This window comes from Megalobrama amblycephala, linkage group LG11 (genome assembly GCF_018812025.1).
Source record: "Megalobrama amblycephala isolate DHTTF-2021 linkage group LG11, ASM1881202v1, whole genome shotgun sequence".
NCBI classification, from domain to species: Eukaryota; Metazoa; Chordata; class Actinopteri; order Cypriniformes; family Xenocyprididae; genus Megalobrama; species Megalobrama amblycephala.
This window is the reverse complement of record NC_063054.1, coordinates 26,359,563-26,379,832: the sequence shown is the minus strand read 5'-3', so window position 1 is coordinate 26,379,832 and position 20,270 is coordinate 26,359,563. Positions and strand designations below refer to the sequence as shown.

Genomic DNA, 20,270 nt, shown 5'->3' with positions numbered 1-20,270 from the left:
GGTAGATTAAATGTAACACGTAATCAACGTGTTGGATGCAGGAGAAATGGGCAGGAATAAAGGTCTGAGCGACTTTAACAAGGGCTAAATTTTTAAGGAAAGGCGACTGGGTCAGAATATCTCTGAAACAGCAAGGCTTGTGGGTTGCTCCCACTCAGCAGTGGTCCGAGGAGGAACCAAACACAAACCGGCAACAAGGTGTTGGGTGCCCAAGGCTCATCAGTGCACAAGAGCAACAAAGGCTATCCCATCTGGTCCGAGCCAACAGAAGGTCTACTGTGGCACAAAATATTAATGATGGTTATGGGAGGAATGTCACAACACACAGTGCAATCAGAGCGCCCATAATGACCTCTTTTCACCATCAAAAGCGCCAACAATGGGTCCCCGAGTGTCAGAACTGGACCTTGGAGCAGTGGAAGAAGGTCGCCTAGTCCGATAAGTCCCGTTTTGATGAGAGCCGTGTACATGCACCTTAGAAGTGATGGCAACAGGATGCACTGTGGGACGACAACAAGCTGGTGGAACGAGTGTGATGCTCTGGGCAACATTCTGCTGGGAAACCCTGGGTCCGGCCATTCATGTGGACGTACATTTGACATGTGCCACCTACCTAAATATTGTTGCAGACCAGGCAAACCCCTTCATGACACTGATGTTCCCTGGTGGAAGTGGCTTGTTTCAGCAGGATAATGCACCTTGCCATAATGCACACATTGTTCAGGAATGGTTTGAGGAACATGATGAAGAAATCAAGATGTTGCCCTGGCCTCCAAATACCCCAGATCTCAATTCAATTGAGCATCTGTGGGATGTGCTGGACTAACAAGTTTGATCCACGGCGGCTCCACCTTGCAACCTACAGGACTTGAAGGATCTGCTGCTAACGTCTTGGTGCCAGATACCACAGGACACCTTCAGGAGTCTTGCAGAGTCCATGCTTCAGCAGGTCGGCACTGTTTTGGCAGCACACGAAGGACCAACAGCATATTAGGAAGGTGGTCATAATGTTTTGGTTCATCAGTATACATCCGGTAGCAAATTTGCCTTTTTTATTTAAAAGTCTTGCAAGGATGTTTACTGCAAATCTGCTAACATGCACTCGTGTGTAGCTCTTTGAATCAGCAGCAGAGACATTATGAGGCTTGTGCTCAGGCACACGGCTAAAAATAACTCAGCAGCAGCAGACTGCAGATACATCAGTCAAAGAACAACCACCTTGTCCCCTCCTTCTCTCACACAGTCAACATCAGATAGGCCTACCTATATACAAACACACACAAGACATTATTCTGCTCCTCTAGCTAAACAATCATACAATAAGTGTTACACACGCACCAGCATGTATTCAAATGCACCACTTGATGACATTTATACATTTGGCAGACACTTTGAACAATGGAAAGGCCTTATCTTTGTGGCCTACAAATGCATGGTCATATTTAAATGAACACACAAACACTCTGATATTTGCTGACCTTAAAGCCAGGCTTCCTCCCTCTTTTCTTAGGCACTTTAATGGGTGGGAGGGATTCTGGGTAGCGACTCTGATATTCCGGGTGCCTCTTCAGGGGTGGGCGACCCCTCTTGCGACCTGGAACTTTTCCACTTGGGGGCGGGAGGAAGGAGGGGCTAATGGCCCCAGGTGATTGCATCTCTCCACCCCCTGACTGAACTGAAGCAGCAGCAGGAATACTCATGAGACCTGAGAGAAAATAACACAATGTCAATGTCAGAACGTTCAACTGCATTTACAGTGATATTTAATCATTTTTAATACTATATGCTGAATATTTTTCTTGATTGAAAGTAAAAATTATCAAATACTTCCATGTGTACTGTCAACTGCATCATGTGATGGAGATTGCCCTTACAAATACTTTCAATTGTACAACATGTCTACTATGTGAACTTTCTGGTTTGGGTTTCATTGGATAATTCAAAGTTATAAACAGCAACGAAGACGCAAACCACAACTTTTGTAATTCCCAACCATCAATTCATCATGTAACTCGCCAATGCAATGCACCCACCAATTACAACACGCACACACACAAATCTGTGTAGTCAGTAAGAAATTTTGGGTTCCCAGACCTTTCGACCAATGAATTTCCATGACTTTTCATTCGTCAGTCATTCGTGATTACTGGATAATTTTAGTAATCTGAAAGAAAAAAAAATATAATATAGCAATTATAGCTGATGAAAATTCAGAGAAGTATAGAAATTGATAAATAAAAATAGTAAGAGAAAAAAATGGCAGCATTTTGTTTTACAGTCCTGTTCCGCACATACTATATACTTATTATAGTAATTACAATAACTGGTTAGTAAATAGGTACCTACCCTGAACCTACCCCTAAACCTAACCTTAACCCATGTAGTTACCTTGTATTGCCCACTACTTTCTTATGTATAGCAATAGCAATTTTAGCTGATGAAGATTTAGAACTGAGCAAAAATACAGCAATTAATAAATAAAAATAGAACAAGAAAATATAATAAATATAGCAATCATAGCTGCTAAATAGTTTAGAAATGGGCATAACTAGGAAATAATACATTAATTTCAATGATTTTTTTTAGTCTAGAAATCACAGTTTTAAGATTCCCTGATATTTACAGGTTTACCATGACCATGGGAACCCTGCAATTTCCATTTAATTTAATTCACAAAAAATAAACACCAAACCAACCGAAACCAAAACTGTCTGAACTCAAATTACAGTCAATTACAGCTTTAACATAATCATTTTGAGAAAGCTAAACTAACAGAACTAAAAGTTGCAAACTAGCTGCAGTTCTTGGAAACATCACTAGTATAAATAAATAAACAATGCAAAAAAATATAACAGTCTGACCATAATTACACAAAGGAACTTTTACATTTATTGGATAAATAGCAGAAAAACATACTCAAACCATACAAATATGAAATTCTCAATGAACTAATTGAGGAATTATTTGAAGAACAAAAGCTTGGTGGTGAAGCTGTGAGGTGGCTTACACTGTGCAGAGTGTGGAAGAAACAGACACTGTGCCACATAAAAGCATCTTCTCTATCCTGTGCTCTTCCAACTCTCTCTCTCTCTCTCTCTCAGTCAGTCAGTCAGTCAGTCCCCCTCCCCCAGCCCTCATTCACTCTCATCCCCTCCCCCTCCAGCTGTGGCGCCTGGCCTCAAGATCAGCCCTGACAGACGGCTTCCCCTGCTCTCCTCCTCTCTCATCCTTCCTTTTTAACTAAGTATTCCCTGGAACTCTGTAGAACCTAGACCTTTTTAAGATGAAATGAAATTATTAGGATTTAATTATGATTTCTTAGACAAAAAAAAAACTAGTAAGACACATTTTTTATCTCATAAATACAATTAAAATAATAATAATAATAAATTAGGGTGATTAATTATTGTTCATTTTACTTTATTTTAATGTTATTTCATATATATCATGTTACATTATAATCTTCTGTAACTGAATACACAGAACACACTACTTTCATATTAAATTTTTTAAAGGGGAGCAGTAAATATGCCATGCAATGCGTGAAGTGCATTCGCTGTAGTGTGCACAGACAATAGACAGAAGCTCGGCTGTAAAAGCAGAAATAATAAGAAAGACATGAATCTACATCTGCTTTTCCAGATAAACATTCATAAGACTAAATGACGAATAGTAAGAATACAAAAAGTTATTTGCCCAAACCATCAGGTAACATGTCATGTGACATATTATGCTGAAATATAAAGAAATTGCTTGTTTTAATAATTACTATTTGCCTACAAGATGAATAGGAATGACCCTAATTCCAAGTTATTTTCCTATGCACTTTCTAAACAGATTATTTCCGCTCACCTGCGCTCTCTCCCATGCATCTGCCAGGCCATGCGTAATTACATTAATCTATTTCTCAAGCACTGTGATGTGTTTCCTACAGAGCTGCATAAATCCATTCTAATTCCGATGAATTTATGAACCGGTGCACGGCAAACCGTTCAGAAAGCAGCCTGAGAGAGAGAGAGCGCGCCATTAAAAATAGAGCGTCAAAAATAGAGCACCGTTCCTCATGTGCGTGTTCATGTTTACGAGCCGTGTTGCACTGCGCGCGGTCTGACTTCCTTATCCCCTAATCTCACCGCAAAATCAGTGGCACGCAAACGTATTTTCAATGTATGAACACTCACCGACCACTCAGCTCTGGAGCGGATTCGTTATCAGCAATGTCAAGAACAGCGTATCAAACGCGCTTCCGTGCCTCTGTCGCTTCACAGACCGGCCGCTTCTGAAACCCCCGCCAGCCCTGAGAGCCTCCACCGCGCGCTCTCGATACCACCGCGCGCTCCGCAGTCGCTACATCGTCCCCTTTCTGTCGTCATGGCAACTGGGCGCCTAACATCCTCCCTTTGCCATAGTCGTATGCTGATGCAGAGCCTGCGGAATAATTTACACTACAGCAGCGTTTAGAGCAGCCAAGACTCCCAAAACGCAATGCCCACTGCCAAAAGCTAATGGACTGAATTTTGTTAGCCGCTTTAAATAATATTATTTATGATGTAACCAGCTATTTTCTTCGATTTCCTTTTTATTTAATAAGAAATATTACTAAGTGCATATGTATAATTAATAAACTACATAATAACTACATGATTTTAAAGCGCTGGCGACTTGTTTTACAAGAAAAAAAAACGAAAAAACCTTTAGAGTAGTTAAATGTTTGGGGCAATACACAAAATAACGTTTTAAATGTGTAAAACTGATTTTGAAGATTCTCCCAGTAGGTTTAAATCTACAGGCTAAACTACAACAAATTGGTAGCCTAGTTATAGTGAGACATTTATATAACATTAAAAAACCTTCAAAAAAACATGGCAAAATATGCATGCGTTCTGTCACATAATTTGGAAAGGAAACCGATTTCAAGTTTTTTTCTGTATTCTGCAGACACAATGAACATAATAACCCTGCAACAACACTGCAAAAAAAAAAAAAAAACTAATTTTAATATACTGTAAATGTAATGTTAGTACTAGCCTACAGTTGCCTTAGTATATAAGGTAAAAAATAATCATATTATATTTTAAAAGATAACATGCAATTGAAATCTAAAATACTGTTAAAAAAAAAGCATGAATTATCCTGTAATTGGGAACATTTTATCATATTCAACAAAGAAATATGTATACCTACAGTACCTTTATGTGTTCGAAATTATATTTTCTATAATAAAAAAATAAGTTATTTAAAGTTCTACGGTCCCTTGTTATTACCAGTACATTTTGCACAGATTTTAATAGCTTAAATAATGTAGCGTTATATTATTTAGTGACACTGACAAGCTATGAACTCATGATGCAAAATATTTGTCTATGTTTTAAGAGCTAACAAACAATAAATAATAAACAAATAAATAAATATTAGCCTATATCCAGCTCTTGAATGTTCTAGTCCCTTTCAGGTTAATTAATAATCTTAAACAATGGACTTCAAACTCCATAGTTTTAAATACCCTATAACCTCTTTATTAAAGCTTGGAGGACAATACTTTATCTAACCTCTTTTATTAAAATTCAGGTGCTTTATTGTGAATCACAGAAGGCCTACCACCATTTTGCAGTTTTGATGTAAGAAGACTACTATGAAAAATTTATAACACAAACAGCACAATAAAATGCAAGAAAAGAGCAAATGAAAAACATCACGTCAGAAAACCCATATAGGCTACAATATATAGAAAGGCAAACCAGAGGAAATATTAAACTTGCCTATTACCAACAGCACACAACAGCACTGCCTGAACGCTTCTGAGCACTTTTTTCATAAGTTTTTACTTTGCTGTAACATTCACTCATCAGCGGTGGTGCTAGTCACTTGTCATTGAGAAGATAGCTTCATTAACCATGGAGCGCACATGCACACATTCAACCAGACAAACCCAAGCAGATGATTTCACTAGGTGCAGTTGGATAAAGCCCCCCAATCTTGGCCTGATAACTGAAGGAGTTATGATTGGAACTACAGGATAATCCCAACACCGCTCTGACAGACTGAGTCCTAGCATTGTACAGAGCTGGAAGAGGCTTCCTTCTTCCCTTCCGACCCCCCTCAGAAGAACGCTGGGAATGTGTAACACTCCCTGAGTCGGAGGTGGGGTGGGAGGGGGGGGGGTCTGGCTCGTGTACCACACACACTCACACTATCACATGCTGGCGAGTGTACAGACAGTGTAGTCATGTATCCGCTGACTTGCTCTGTGCAGGAGAATGTTGTTAGATACACAAGCTAAAGATTAGGCACTATGTAAGCTGGACAGTGAAATAAGATTCAGGAAAAGTCTTTACATAAAAGGTTTAAACCATTGAGCAGTGAGGCAATAAATTACATTTTGGCCCCTTCTATCAGCACCTTGCTGCTACAGTAAGACTGCAAGCACTACGAAACTTGTACACTTTCTTGTTTCCGTCACACAAACACACGCAGCATCCCCACAACTGGGCCTTCTACACAGCTTCCATCAAACAGACCTGTCCTTGACCTCCCACTTGGATACTTGCATGTGATAAACTGCTTCCAGGTCAACAGAAGGTCAAGACAATTGTCTTTCAAGTCCCACCACACACACACACACAAATGGTTCAAATTCAGCATCACCATGCCATACTTTTCGGTTAAAAGAAAATTAAACTATAATAATAAAAATAAGAAGAAGAATTTAGAAGAAGATGATTATATTGCATGTCTGTTAAATGCATATAGTTGGCATGTGTACCATTAAAAAAAAAAATATTGCACAGAATGCTCAAAATGCTAAATAAATAAATAGCCTAGCCTATAAGATGCAACAAACAGTACAAAAACAACACGTTTTCAATATTTACATGTATATTTACCCACAAGCCCTTTAAAACACAAAGAGCCGTATGCTTTGAACACAACAAATGAATGAACACGTGAACACAGAAACAACAGCACCAGCAAAGTTCAAACTACAATACATGTACACAAAATCAAATGGGTCATCAGCAAGATCAATAATCTATGTGGGTTGCTATGACAACAGCACATTTGCCAATGTAGGTAGAAAGAAAGAAAGAAAGAAAGAAAGAAAGAAAGAAAGAAAGAAAGAAAATTATCTTCGGGATTTAAAGAGTCTTGCTGGCAGTCAGAGCTCTAGCTGCTATCACAGAAATCACATCCGCTCCCATGGCTGAAAGACAGTGGTTTCTAGGGAGCCGTCTTACTGGCCACTAAGAGGATGCAAACCAAAAACAATGAGCAAACTCATGGAAACTGTGCTAGAAACCCAGCTAGCCTGACACATTATTCACAAAACCAAAGCCTCTATACAAATCAAAGCAGTGGTTCTGGTTTTGACTTAGGACCCACATTTAACACTAGAACTAAATAGTGATCCAGCATACCATCAAAACTGTATATCACACAAAAGTGAAAATTCTGTCATTAATTACCCACCCTCATGTCATTCCAAACCCGTAAGACTCATTTATCTTCAGAACACAAATGAAGATCTTTTTAATGAAATCTGAGAGTTTTCTGTCGTCCATTGACAGCCTACGTAACTACCACTTTCAAGCCCCAGAAAGGTAGTAAAGAAGACATCAATGTGACTCCAGTAGTTTAACCTCAATTTTATGAAGCAACACAAGTACTTTGTTTACACAAATAAAAACAATTGACCGCTTCATTTACAAAATGTTAATCTCCAACGAGTTCACAAGAGCACCACAATGCATGCATGTTGTGTGCAATGCATGCAGGCGTTGCGCGAATGCCTGTTGGAGATGAATATTTTGTAAATAAGGTGGTAAATTATGCTTTTTGGGAAAACAAAGAACTCGCATCGCTTCATGAAATTGAGGTTAAACCACTTGGGCCACGTGGATTACTTTAATGATGTCTTTACTACCTTTCTGAGCCTTGAAAGTGGTAGTTGCATAAGCTGTCAATGAAGGGACATTAAAGAGATCTTCATTTGTGCTAATGACATGAGGGTGAGTTTTAGGGGTGTAACGCTACACGTATTCATTCACGGGGCAAATTCCAAATGGAAGTGATTAGGGCTGAAACGATTAGTCGACATTATCGACAACGTCGACAATAAAAAATTGTCGACAAATATTTTTGTTGTCGAATAGTCTCTTGATCTCATACGACCTATTTGAAGGGCCTGCAATAACGCGGTGTAACCAGTGGGGCGCTGTAGCGCAATACTGTAATGCAGCCCTCCCGGATCCAATCCAATAAAAGAAGTCAGCGCTTTGGAGAGGACAGTGCAAACGAAGTCGAACCCGTGAAATGTGGGAGATTAACATAGCATAAACATAACAAACATAACGTTTAGCATAACTACAGAATACTGTCATGCAGGGCCACCAACTCTCATTCAAACTCACTGTTCTCACGCCACACGTTCATTTTCTCACACAGTGAAAGATGCATCGCAGAGCAAAGAGGACACAGACAACACACTGACAGATCAGGTTACTTTTGATATAAAACTAAGTCTAAGCTTTTAAATTCAGTCAATATTACTACGGGATTCAAACAATACTTGTGGTGGTGACGCTGTTTAACATTGTGTGGCACATCGCTGTAACACCTCTGTTCAAGCGGCATGTGAACCTATTCCTCTCTATTACAGCGCGAAATAAACATGAATGAACATCAAAAAGTACTTACTGAAATGAATCCATCTCTATTGTAATCACTTAATCAGAGTTTTAACCACAGAAAGAAGTCAATAAAACTTGCAAACAAATATATTGCACAAAATGTAACATTTACCTCAGGAAAGCCATTCAATGACCATAAACTCGATAGTTTGTGTGTGTGATATATAATATGTGTGTGTATGTATGTTGTTGTTTAATTTATCAAAAAAAAAACACATAATTACATTATATTTTTTTAACCTGAAGGATATTGGTCTATTCAGTTGGCTTGAAAATTATTAAAAATACACATTTAAAAGCTGAAGTGATTTTCTTGTTTTATTTACTAGTTAAAGTACAGCATAACTCAATATTTTAACTAATTGCTAAAGTAGAATAATCAAACAAAGCTTACTGATTAATCAGTGCAATAATCGACGATTAGTCGATTAATCGTTCTAATAATCGATAGATTAATCGATTATCAAAATAATCATTTGTTGCAGCCCTAGAAGTGATCATCCCTATACCCTATGTGAGCAGGGCACGTGCGTACTGTATGTAGCCGTTTGGAATACACTTGGCAAAGGGAGCTGCGTAATTTCCTCATTATCTTCAGCTGGGATGTTCCCGTGACAACGCAGCGCTGGCATAAATAAATATACAATTTATATTTTTAAAAGTTTTATATATACTACTTTTTATATATTATATAGCATATTTTAAAAAACATTTTAATATATAAAATGTATGATTTTTATTTTTTTTTTAAAAGAAAAAAAAGAAAAAAAAGAATTTTGCCGTTAAAACAGCATTGTCACGGGAACATCCCAGCTGAAGATAATGAGGAAATTACGCCGCTCCCTTTGCCAAGTGTATTCCAAACGGCTACATACGGCACGCGCGTGCCCTTCTCACTTAGGGATGATCACTTCCATTTGGAATTTGCCTCATGAACCGTTCGGTACAAATACGCGTACCGTTACACCCCTATAAAATAATTAATGTGACATAGGCTAGATAGGAAATAAATTAGACTATTTTGTATTTACAAACACCTGGCATAAACACTAGATTAAATATTGTATTTATATTTGGCATATTACCGGAACCCATCAGCTGAAAACCAGTGAAATATAAAACTCAGAAAAGGGACACTCACGGCTGTCTCATTGGACACTGCACTCTGAAACACATTTAGACAGCCATTTCACAGCCTGACGCAGAACTGGGCGCCATTCACCCATCCAGCTGATCACTATATTTAATTTCTAATTATGCCTGGAATACAGAAGCCAATAAATCAAAAGTTAATTAAAGTCATGGATTCATCTTTAGTGGCGACTCAATCATCTCAAACCCATTAACACTGCAGATGACGGACAACTACTGCGTGAGTGTACGTTCATGTACGTGTCTATGTAAATGGAGGAGAAGGAGAGGAAGCTGGAGAGCACGGTACAACACCTTAGTTTAAAAGGTTTTGAAATTTAATTTTTTAATTCACCGTGACAAATGTGGCATGCATGATGTCAGAGAAAACAGAAAAAAAGTACCAGAAGATCATTAGAAATAAACCATTTTCTATCATTATTTACAGAATCTATCATTATTATCACAATTTTCACATTATTCTTTTGAGACTATTGTCACAGCATTTTATAATGTTCACAAAATATCAACAAAATGCTGCTTTCACTGGAACAAAAGCTCTAGGTGAGCCAAGCAAAGAACGATCATCAATTTCTGGTTTCAGAGTCACATGCCTGGAACATTCCCACTGATTGCACACTTGCACAAAACATGCAATATAATGTGAGCACACACACACGTTTGTTTTTGTGAACTGTGGGGACATTCCATAGGCGTAATGTTTTTTATACTGTACAAACCATATTTTCTATCACCCTACACCAACCCAACACCTAAACCTACCTATCACAGGAAACTGCACATTTTTACTTTCTCAAAAAAAAACTCATTCTGTTTGATTTATAAGCCTTTAGAAAAATGGGGACATGGGGTAATGTCCTTATAAGTCACCCTCTACTTGTAATACCTATGTCATACCCATGTTATTATACAAATTTGTGTCCTGATGTGTCACAAAAATGCGCACATACACACACACCTACTAACTCAAATCAAAATTACAAAAGAAACATAATCGAGCATTGTTTGTCAAGTCCTCCAGCCAACGCCTAGCACAGAGGAGGGGTTTTGTGAAGAAAGAAAGAAAATAAATTGATGTGTTTCCCCTTACAAACAACAGCAATAAGTTATTTACTTCATACATGGCAAGTTGCCATAGCAACAGACAAGGGAAACCTGATACTGAAGACCATGTGATCAAAATCTAAAAAATAAATACCACCAAAAATTAGTGTATGTGTTAGACAAGTACAGTACTATATACTATTTCACCCCAAAAAAGCAAAAAACATAATAAAAAGCGAAGGAACATCTGTCTTCACACAGCGTGAGAACAGGGACTGCAATAATTAAGAATGACACATTAATCTCCATTAATCTTTTTGGAGCCAAGCAGCGCAGAATCCCAGGGTCCAATGTAATGAACGGAGGATCTTCTCACTCTTCCATTCTATCTGTCTTTCATTCTTTTTCCCTCTTGTACCCAATCATATATTTGTGGTCCTTTTCACCAGCTGGAGAACCATTTAAATCCCTATTAATGAAGGTATTATACAAACAGGTCTCTGTATGCATAGCATTTTATACAATATAGAACTGACCTTTTTCCATTCAAGAACAGGATGTGAGTAAACAGCATCATAAGGGAGAATAACAACTATAACGCTAATATAACATCCACAAAGTTCTTATCATTTTAAACAGCAACTTGGCAATTCAGGATCAAGCATGGATAATATATGTTTGTGAATTCTGCCTTTGAACTGTAGTTATCATGAATGAACGTCTTACTTTGTGAACAAGTAGGAGGTGTCCTATCACGTATCCGCTGCCCACTCTGCGCTTCCTCTCCCAGGTCAACCAGTTGCCAAAAGCCCCTCCCCCTGTCGTCACGGCGATCAAGGCGAAGGCGGAGCCTGACGCTCTGCACACCCAGGACGCTTGGTATCCAGGAGACAGTGGAATCCTCCAAATCCCTGCCACGCAGTCTCATTCCCACAGCGACTCGCGCATCGACCAAAACATTACACTGGGAGACACAAACATACATAATTGAGAACATTAGACTAGTGTGCATGAAATCATTTTTAGCTACATCTATACTGTTTCCTTTAAGGTAACAAGTAGCCTAACATCTAATGTAAACAAAATGACCAATATATTTTAAATGGCTTCCATCATTCTCTGAGGAGAAGAGTGGAAAAAGCAGGCTACGCCATTGGAATCTCATTCTCATTATCCATTATAAAATTGATTATATTAACACTGGGAATTTAAAGGTCTAAATTTACAAATCTTTGAAGATTTGAAATCTAAATAATATGTCATTTTATTTAAAGGATTAGTTCACTTTTGAATGAAAATTTCCTGATAATTTACTCACACCCATGTCATCCAAGATGTTTATGTCTTTCTTTCTTCAGTTGAAAAAGAAATTAAGGTTTTTGATGAAAACTTTCCAGGATTTTTCTCCATATAGTGGACTTCAGTGGACTTCAGTGGGGTTTAATGGGTTGAAAGCCCAAATTGCAGTTTCAGTGCAGCTTCAAAGGGCTCTACACAATCCCAGACAATCCCAATAAGGGTCTTATCTAGCGAAATGGTAATTTTCTTAAAAAAAAACAACCCACAAATGCTTGTCTTGCACTGCTCTGCAATCTGCCATAATCACGTTACAAAGGTCACGCATGACATAGGTGGATGTACCGATCCAATGTCTACAAAGCGAATGTGCAAAAATTAAGCCAAATGCCCTTTACAAAAAAAATATCTGACTATTTTGAAATTGGAGGAGAAAATGAGATGGAGTTTTTCACCCTCCCACGGTACTTCCGCCTCCGTCACACATGACATTTCTGCAGTGCAAGACGAGCATTTGTGGTTAAAGAGTATATAATTTTTTTTTTTTTAGAAAATTACCAATCGTTTCTTAAGATAAGACCCTTATTCCTCGTCTCGGATCATGTGGAGCCCTTTCCAAGCTGCACTGAAACTGCAATTTGGACCTTCAACCCACTGAACCCCACTGAAGTCCACTATATGGAGAAAAATCTGGAATGTTTTCATCAAAAACCTTAATTTTTTTCGACTGAAGAAAGAAAGACATGAACATCTTGGATGACATGTGGGTGAGTAAATGATCAGGAAAATTTAATTCTGAAGTGAACTAATTATTTAACTATTTTTTCTTAACAAGTGTCTGCAAATGGTTTGTCTGGATAGACATCTGTCAGTGGAGCAATCTTGTCTCTGAGTACAATGAAAAATCATTTTAATAATAATAATAAAAAAAAGAAATATGGTAAAAGAAAAAAATTAGCAGAGCAAAAGCTAATGATATCATGAAAAGTAATTCTTAACAAAATGTAAAATGTGCATTTATACATGTAGGAAATTTTTGTTGGGTGTGTTATATATTGATATATATATATATTTTTTTTTGCATTAAAGAAGTGCCTTTGCGCTTTGCTTTTGGTGCGAATATAGTGTTGTGCTTCTTCAGTTTTGCTCAGGGAGTAAACAGACCTCATTAGCTTGGAAGAAAATGCACACAGCAGAAAACCATTTGAATCAATGTGATCCAAAAAACTTCTGGGCAACATCAAGCTTCAAGAGATACATCAAAAGAAAAAAAACAGCTATGAGTTGGATAGTGACCTGAATAGATGTAAACAGTGGCTAGCAAAAGTCCATGTCCGAGGCACTCTTGGACTTGGGTAACAAATTCCAGCAGCTCTTAATACTCCAGAACTCCAGTTACACACATAAAAGCATGTACAAGTACCTTCTGAAGTGTAAGGAATGTTTTCATTGACCTGAAATCAGGGTATTGAACGAGTCATTGCATTAGAGGTTCCCAAGCATCTTTGTCAGTGCAATAAAAAAATCAGACCAAGCACTTTTTTTGGCAAAGGAATATGTCTTGGCAGCAATTTCTGACCCACTCACTGGGTGGGCATGCTTGTTATTCTGCCGAGTGGTGATGCAATACATCTTTAAAGTAAAGATGACCCAAAGTGGTCAGGACATCACACACACACAGATGGTGGGTTTCCTAAACACAACCCTCACAGAAAACTTTCTGCATTTTTACATAAAAAAACATAATTTAGAATGATTTAAAGGCTGTTTTCCTCATGGGGACCAAAAAAAAAAAAACATCCCCACAAAGTCAAACATTTCTTTGTGGGGACAGCTGGTCCTCACAATGTAAGGTTTACCAGGATACACACCACTACAGGAAACTGTGGATTTCAAATTGAACAAACTACACATGTAATCTACATGAGGTTCTCCACTGCAAAGTTACATTTCCCAGTGGAATGAAATCACTTATCACACTAAGTCAGTCCTATATCTCAAGATCATATTTTTTAGTTCTCTCAGAAACATTGATAACTGCAACAAATGCCATTTAACAGGGATATAATTTTGAGGACGCTGAAACCGTAAAACCAACTAAAGAGGAATGCATCCCCCAAATTACCTGCTACCCAACCTGACTTAGCTCTGACTTAAAGGTATAGTTTACCCAAAAATTCCAATTCTCTATGATTTTCTTAAAAGGATATATTTTGAAGAATGTTGGTATACAAACAGTTGTAGTTCCCATTGGCTTCTATTGTTTGGTCAATAAATACAATAGAAGTCAATGGGAACCAAAAATATTTGGATACCAACATTCTTCAAAACATGTTCTTTTGTGTTTAGCAGAAGGCAGAAAGAAATACAGGTTTGTAATGACACGAGGGTGAGCAAATGATGAAAGAATTTTCATTTTTTGGAGGACAATCCCTTTAAGCATCACCAATAGAATTATTTTTTTCTGAAAAAACTACTTTCAGTAGTTTTCAGATTCCAGTTCTTTATAACCACAAATAAACCATTTCCAACCCTCTCAGCATCAAAACAAAAATGCATCATGAAAATCAGATGTTGAATTTGGATAAAAAAAAAAAAAAAATCACAATGACTTCTACTGATGAACAGAAAAGTAATTATTATAAAAATGAGATGCAAATTAGCCAACTGTGCCAAACAGTAAAGCTATTGTTAGGAAAACTGGACTGGAGGAGAATAGATGACTTTTTACCACACAAGACCAAAAAAAAAAAAAAAAAAATTAAAAGTCCCTTTCTCTCCCTCCCTCTTCCTGTCTTTTAATTTCTATTCCAAGCATCCTTTGAGCCATCTCTTTACAGTCTTAATAGGAAATCTGTTATTCTGTCCAAAAATGAACCACAAGGTGAACCAACCTATAGTTTTCATGAATTTATATTTTACTGGTTGGTAGCCTTTGTGGCTTTTTCGATACATGTATTCGCGAACATAATCCTCAACAAAGGTATTGGGTTAATTTAATGAATCATGAACCCTTTTACATTGCCAACTCATACGGTTTTGATTATACTTTCATAAGTCCAGATTTCCTGCTAAAGGAAACATTTGATATTAGAGTGTGCATCTAAATGGAAAAAGTCAAATCACTGCTTATTTGTAAGGTATTCAGGCAAGGATTGCAACATTTTCTTGACTATGACACTGTGTTACATGTTTGAAGTTGTTGGATTTTTAAATTGTGCATAACAGTGTATGGAGTGCAGAGAAAAATAGTCCTACAATTTGTTTGATTTTTCTTTTTTTTTGGCCACTCCATTACTCATTTTAATTTAACAACCAAATCAATGTGGTCGCTGATCTTTGAATATTCTGTAAGTGAGCTAATTCCAGGAAAAAAACGAGTGTAACAAAGGGTTGTAAACAGTGGCCGATGGGCGATGTAAGTCAGTTTACCAGGGGGTTGAAGTAATCACTAATAATAAACCACTCAGTTTAATGAGAGTAATGAGACCCAGTCATATCACAACCTAACAGCTGGATTACATTTGATACTTCCCTCGCCTTCAGCACAACAAATCAGTTTAAAAGAGAGCTAGGTTTCACTACCACACAAAAAAAAAATTAAAATAAATCAAACCTGAACTCTCATCCCCTTTTAGTTATTATATAATAAATAAAACAGAGATGAGTAATCTGGATGCAGAAGTTTGCATGCTTTGCTCTCACGGCAGACCGGCAGCTGACCCTGTAATAATGCCTGCCCTTCCAGATAATCCTTTTAGTGAGGGCCACACTTGGCCACTGCTTTATTAGCATTCATCCATATTTTATCATATTTATTCGTATTTGCCCTTGTGCTCTGTAGGCTGAGAGAGGCTTAGTCTCCCCTTGAGAAATTACTTCAGCAGCAAAAGACAGAATCAGAGACACAGACACATTCAGAATTTAAACATTAATATTCACTCGTGCCCAGGACAAATACAGACTGACTCTTAATTCACATTCGCTACACAAACACAATTATCATTCTGGAATGTTAAAACGCTAAGGTGCACTCAGTAATTTTTTACTTGTCAAATAATGTAAAATATGTTTAAAATCATGATAATCACATGTTTAAAACTTTAGACAAACCAGTGGCCTAAAAAAACTGTTTTAATTTACATTGTGGGGTCACGTAAGGTTGGCGTGTTGAGATAACGTGTTGGGATACACAATATTGGCCGATATTTTACAGTAGTTTTTTTTTTTGTATTATTAATTTGCCTTAAGTCCCCTATTTAGATTACCTTTGCCACAATCTAATGCTCACTTAATGTTCATCTTTAAAAACACTAATATTTTAATATTAGCACTGTTTAATGTAATATTTATCAAACCTCATGCATTTTTCATACTGTAAATTATCATGTGGTGATGCTTAAATTCCCGTATCAATTTTTTATGTTTTATTTTTTATTTATTTAGACAAAATAGAATTTAATTCTAATATCGGCCATAGCATTAACTGACCAAAAGTGACAATGAAAACTATTTCAAATAAATGCTGTTCTTTTGAACTTTCCAATCATCAAAGAATCCTGGAAAAAACAATGTATCACAGTTTCACAAAAATATTAAGCAGCACAACCGTTTTCAGCTGTGATAATAATAAGAAATGTTTTATGAAAGTACCAAATCAGCATATTAGAATGATTTCTGAAGGATCATGTGACACTGAAGACGGGATACTTGCCATTTCAGGAATAAATTACATTGTAAAGTATTTTAAAACAGTTATTCTAAATTGTAATAATATTTCACAGTATTTACTGTATTTTTTATCAAATAAATGCAGCCTTGGTGAGCCAGAGACTTCTTTCAAAAACATTAAAACTGACCCTGAATTTTTGAAAGGTTATGTAATCTCAACACACATAACATACTGAATGAACCTCAAAAAAACGCATTCAAAATGCAAAACCATTTGAAATGGAAAAAATTCCATATAGTGAGAGCTTTTAAGACCCTTAACACACCCAACAAAACCTTAACAAAAAACTAAAATAACTCTTCCTTCTGACTGTGATGAGAGCGGAGCTCATAGGCTGAGTCATCAAAACAAGAAGACTGAATTTCATTCTGGACGACATTCAGTGAGAAATATTCAAATACACCTTCCTTCAGCTTTACTGTGTTTAGGAGACATACTTGAAAATCTAGGAGGTGGAGCCATGGGACAAAAGCAAAAAAGATAGATGGGAAAATAGCACAATCAGAAACAGGGAAGGGTCTAACAATGGTAATAGTGAAGTGATGTGGGGAAGGTCTTGTAAATAATATGGGAGATCATGGTGAGGATCAACTAAATCACCTTCAGGTTCTGAAATTTCACCCAGCTAAATCTCAAGCGTAATCATACTCTCAAGAATCACTTCAGAAAATTGCCGAGCTCATATCAGCACTTGGAAAGGCTCTCTGTCTATGGCACACAAAAAAAAGATTAGCCACTTTTGGGCCAATTACTCCACAATCAAGTCTTATTTCAGGTCCATTTTCAGACCAGGAACAAGGGTGAATTTTAGAGTACCATGTATGGCGCTCTACAACATCCTGCTGATATCTCTGATGCTTCAACACAAGGTCAACAGAAAATTATGTATCTGTCATGCAGTGGTATTTCCTCACATAGAACATGCCATAAACTATAAAAGGGCAGGGCTGTTTTTGCATGACCCTGAAGTGCTCTGTGACGCCAGCGTGTTTTCCTAACCTTGTAACCAAACACACTTTCACACAGTCCATCTCTAGTGGCTTATTTGGTTCAATAATAAAGAATGTGTGTATCCACTTATTCACTCTGACACAGTGCCTGAGGGTCTGTTAATACACACACCACTGCATTGTGTATGTGTGTGTCAGTGTCAAGGGGGAAAGAAACCTTCACAGGAGACATTTGAGGCATGCTTAATCCCTGAAGTTGCTTTTTTTTCTTTTCTTTTAAAAAAAAAACATTACTGGGGGATTAATAATTATCCCAAAATGATGACTGTTAGAAATCATGACTAAAGTGTCATGTCATTAAAGTCCACAAATGGCTCTGACAATACACCAAACCATATATTTCTGCAAAATGTACCTGAATAAAGCAATAAAACAAACCATAATCAGCTTTCTTATTCACAAATCTCACCAGGCTGAAATGCAGGCCTTTAGTACTTAAGGGAAATTGCCAGCAAAACAAGAGCCAGCACAGGTGGGGCAGATAGGTTGTCCCAGCGGAGTAAAACACATAAACAACCCTACCCAGAGGAAATGTTTATTACTCAGAGGTTGCTTCTTCATAAATCAGGAGACTTAGATAACAGAGATCTCAGTAATGTTTCATTAAAGTATCAACTTCGCCTCAGATGTTTCCCAAAAAATCTTTAGGAGAAATAAAAATAGACACAAATAACCATTTGTTGATGAGAAATCTTTGAATCTCTGGCTTTTAATTGTAGTATCTTGCCAGTTCTGAGCACATTTCTGAGAAACTTAGGGTGACACATGTGAGATTCCTTCTCTTCAGAAAATCTGAAAAGCAGAAGACTTAAGCATTTTTCTCTATTTAATCTCATTGCTGTCTAGGATAAACATTTGAGACCTTGAAGACATCTCACCTTTGGCTTCTCTTTCCTGTGGGTGTAATTAAAACAGATCTTCAGGTAAAATATAATATGTATTTTATAATAGGCCTATATTTCTTAGTATATTAGAAGAAAATAAATAAATAAGTTTGATATGCTGCAGATTCAAAGTTGCAAAAATTCGTCATTTAAATAATCTGTTTGTACACCTACCAACCTCAGTGATATCATCAGTACGTGCAATCTTATCTCAATATCCTCTTATTAACAGACAGATATGTAACGAACAGTAAGTTATTGCAAAAATTACAGTCTATAATGTTAATTAATCACCAGTCAGACGACATTGCAGTGACCATTTCATATTTGCATCGATGAACTTGGCGTCTCGAATGACACTGACAAGAGCAAAGATCCGCTTGGAAAAAGCCAAAATGATTTACCTCTGCTTGTCGGCGGCTGCAACGCTTAGATTTGTCGTCTGTCCGAGTCTTGCAGAACACTTTACCCCAACAGCAGCAGCTGGACTGCGGGCTCGATTTTCTTCCCGCGCCGCCGGTGCAGAAGTGAATTCGCGCGAGGACCGCGGCCAGGGCTCCGGGAGCAAAAAACCCAGCCGGTTTCGCTTGCACGCAGACACGGTGCCAAACAGACCCGCACCCCGGGGATCTAATTAAATGGCAAGGCACGGGGACGTATGGTGAAACGTTTATATATTTCGCCTAGGTATGCAAAACGATGTAGAGTAAAACACCCACACAGGATATCCGACTGTATCCCAAAACCTATTGCATAAATACTGCATGTATGTGTGTGTGTGTGTGGGGAGCTGGAAATCTCTCTTCGGTTCTTGGGTTTTGGAACAAACCCACTTGAACCCAGATGAAGCTTGTTTGTGAAATTCCGTGGAGGATTGCGAGCTATTTTAAACAGTGTTTCCGATCCGGTTATTTTCGCTAATAAAGCAATGCTCAACGTTTCTGAACTTTAGATTTTATAACAGTTGTTTTTATATCGTCAAAAGACTCATAAGTAAGAAAATACAGCAGACTGAGTGTCATTTTATTAAAATGTGTTGCATCAACAACTGTCATAAAAACTCACCACACAAGCCCACTATTATATTTTTATCCGTTTCGGGTTTTTTTTTTTAAATAGGCCAACATAAATACAACATATATATATATTTGATAAGTTAAATGCAATTTCTTTTCGAATTACAGTAAGCTAAATCATAATTTAGCGACCAGCCATCAACCCTTTCTGCGCGCATTCAGCTGTAGTACAGGTAGCTAATGTATAATTTAAAATTAATGAAATTAATCAGTGTTTAGGGACTCAAATGATTTGGTTAAGATGAGTGTTGAGATAATAATAAAAAAAAAATATTAAAAAAAATTCTTGCACAAATTTCTTATGTTTAATTTATTGTTTCATGCCGATTATTGGCTACATCTTTATTTATTTAATTATTTGTTTATTTTATATTTTGAAAATGTATGTC

The 20,270-nt window shown here is 37.3% G+C and overlaps 1 protein-coding gene across 5 annotated transcripts in view; it reads right to left on the bottom strand.

Annotated features, from left to right (window-relative positions):
* Positions 1 to 19,724, bottom strand: part of scml4 (Scm polycomb group protein like 4) — a 31,172-nt gene extending 11,448 nt beyond the window's left edge. Inside the window, exons 1-3 of one of the 5 annotated variants that reach the window (XM_048207008.1) lie at positions 19,210 to 19,724; positions 11,610 to 11,847; positions 1,479 to 1,705 (exon numbers count right to left, since the gene is read on the bottom strand). In XM_048207008.1, coding sequence (XP_048062965.1) covers positions 1,479 to 1,705; positions 11,610 to 11,811 — 429 coding nt within the window. In that variant the 5' untranslated portion in view covers positions 11,812 to 11,847; positions 19,210 to 19,724. Of the gene's footprint in view, positions 1 to 1,478; positions 1,706 to 2,094; positions 2,165 to 4,181; positions 4,522 to 11,609; positions 11,848 to 19,209 lie in introns of those variants that run through there. The other 4 variants (XM_048207009.1, XM_048207011.1, XM_048207010.1 and 1 more) reach the window with 4 other exon arrangements.
* Positions 19,725 to 20,270: the final 546 nt, after the last annotated feature.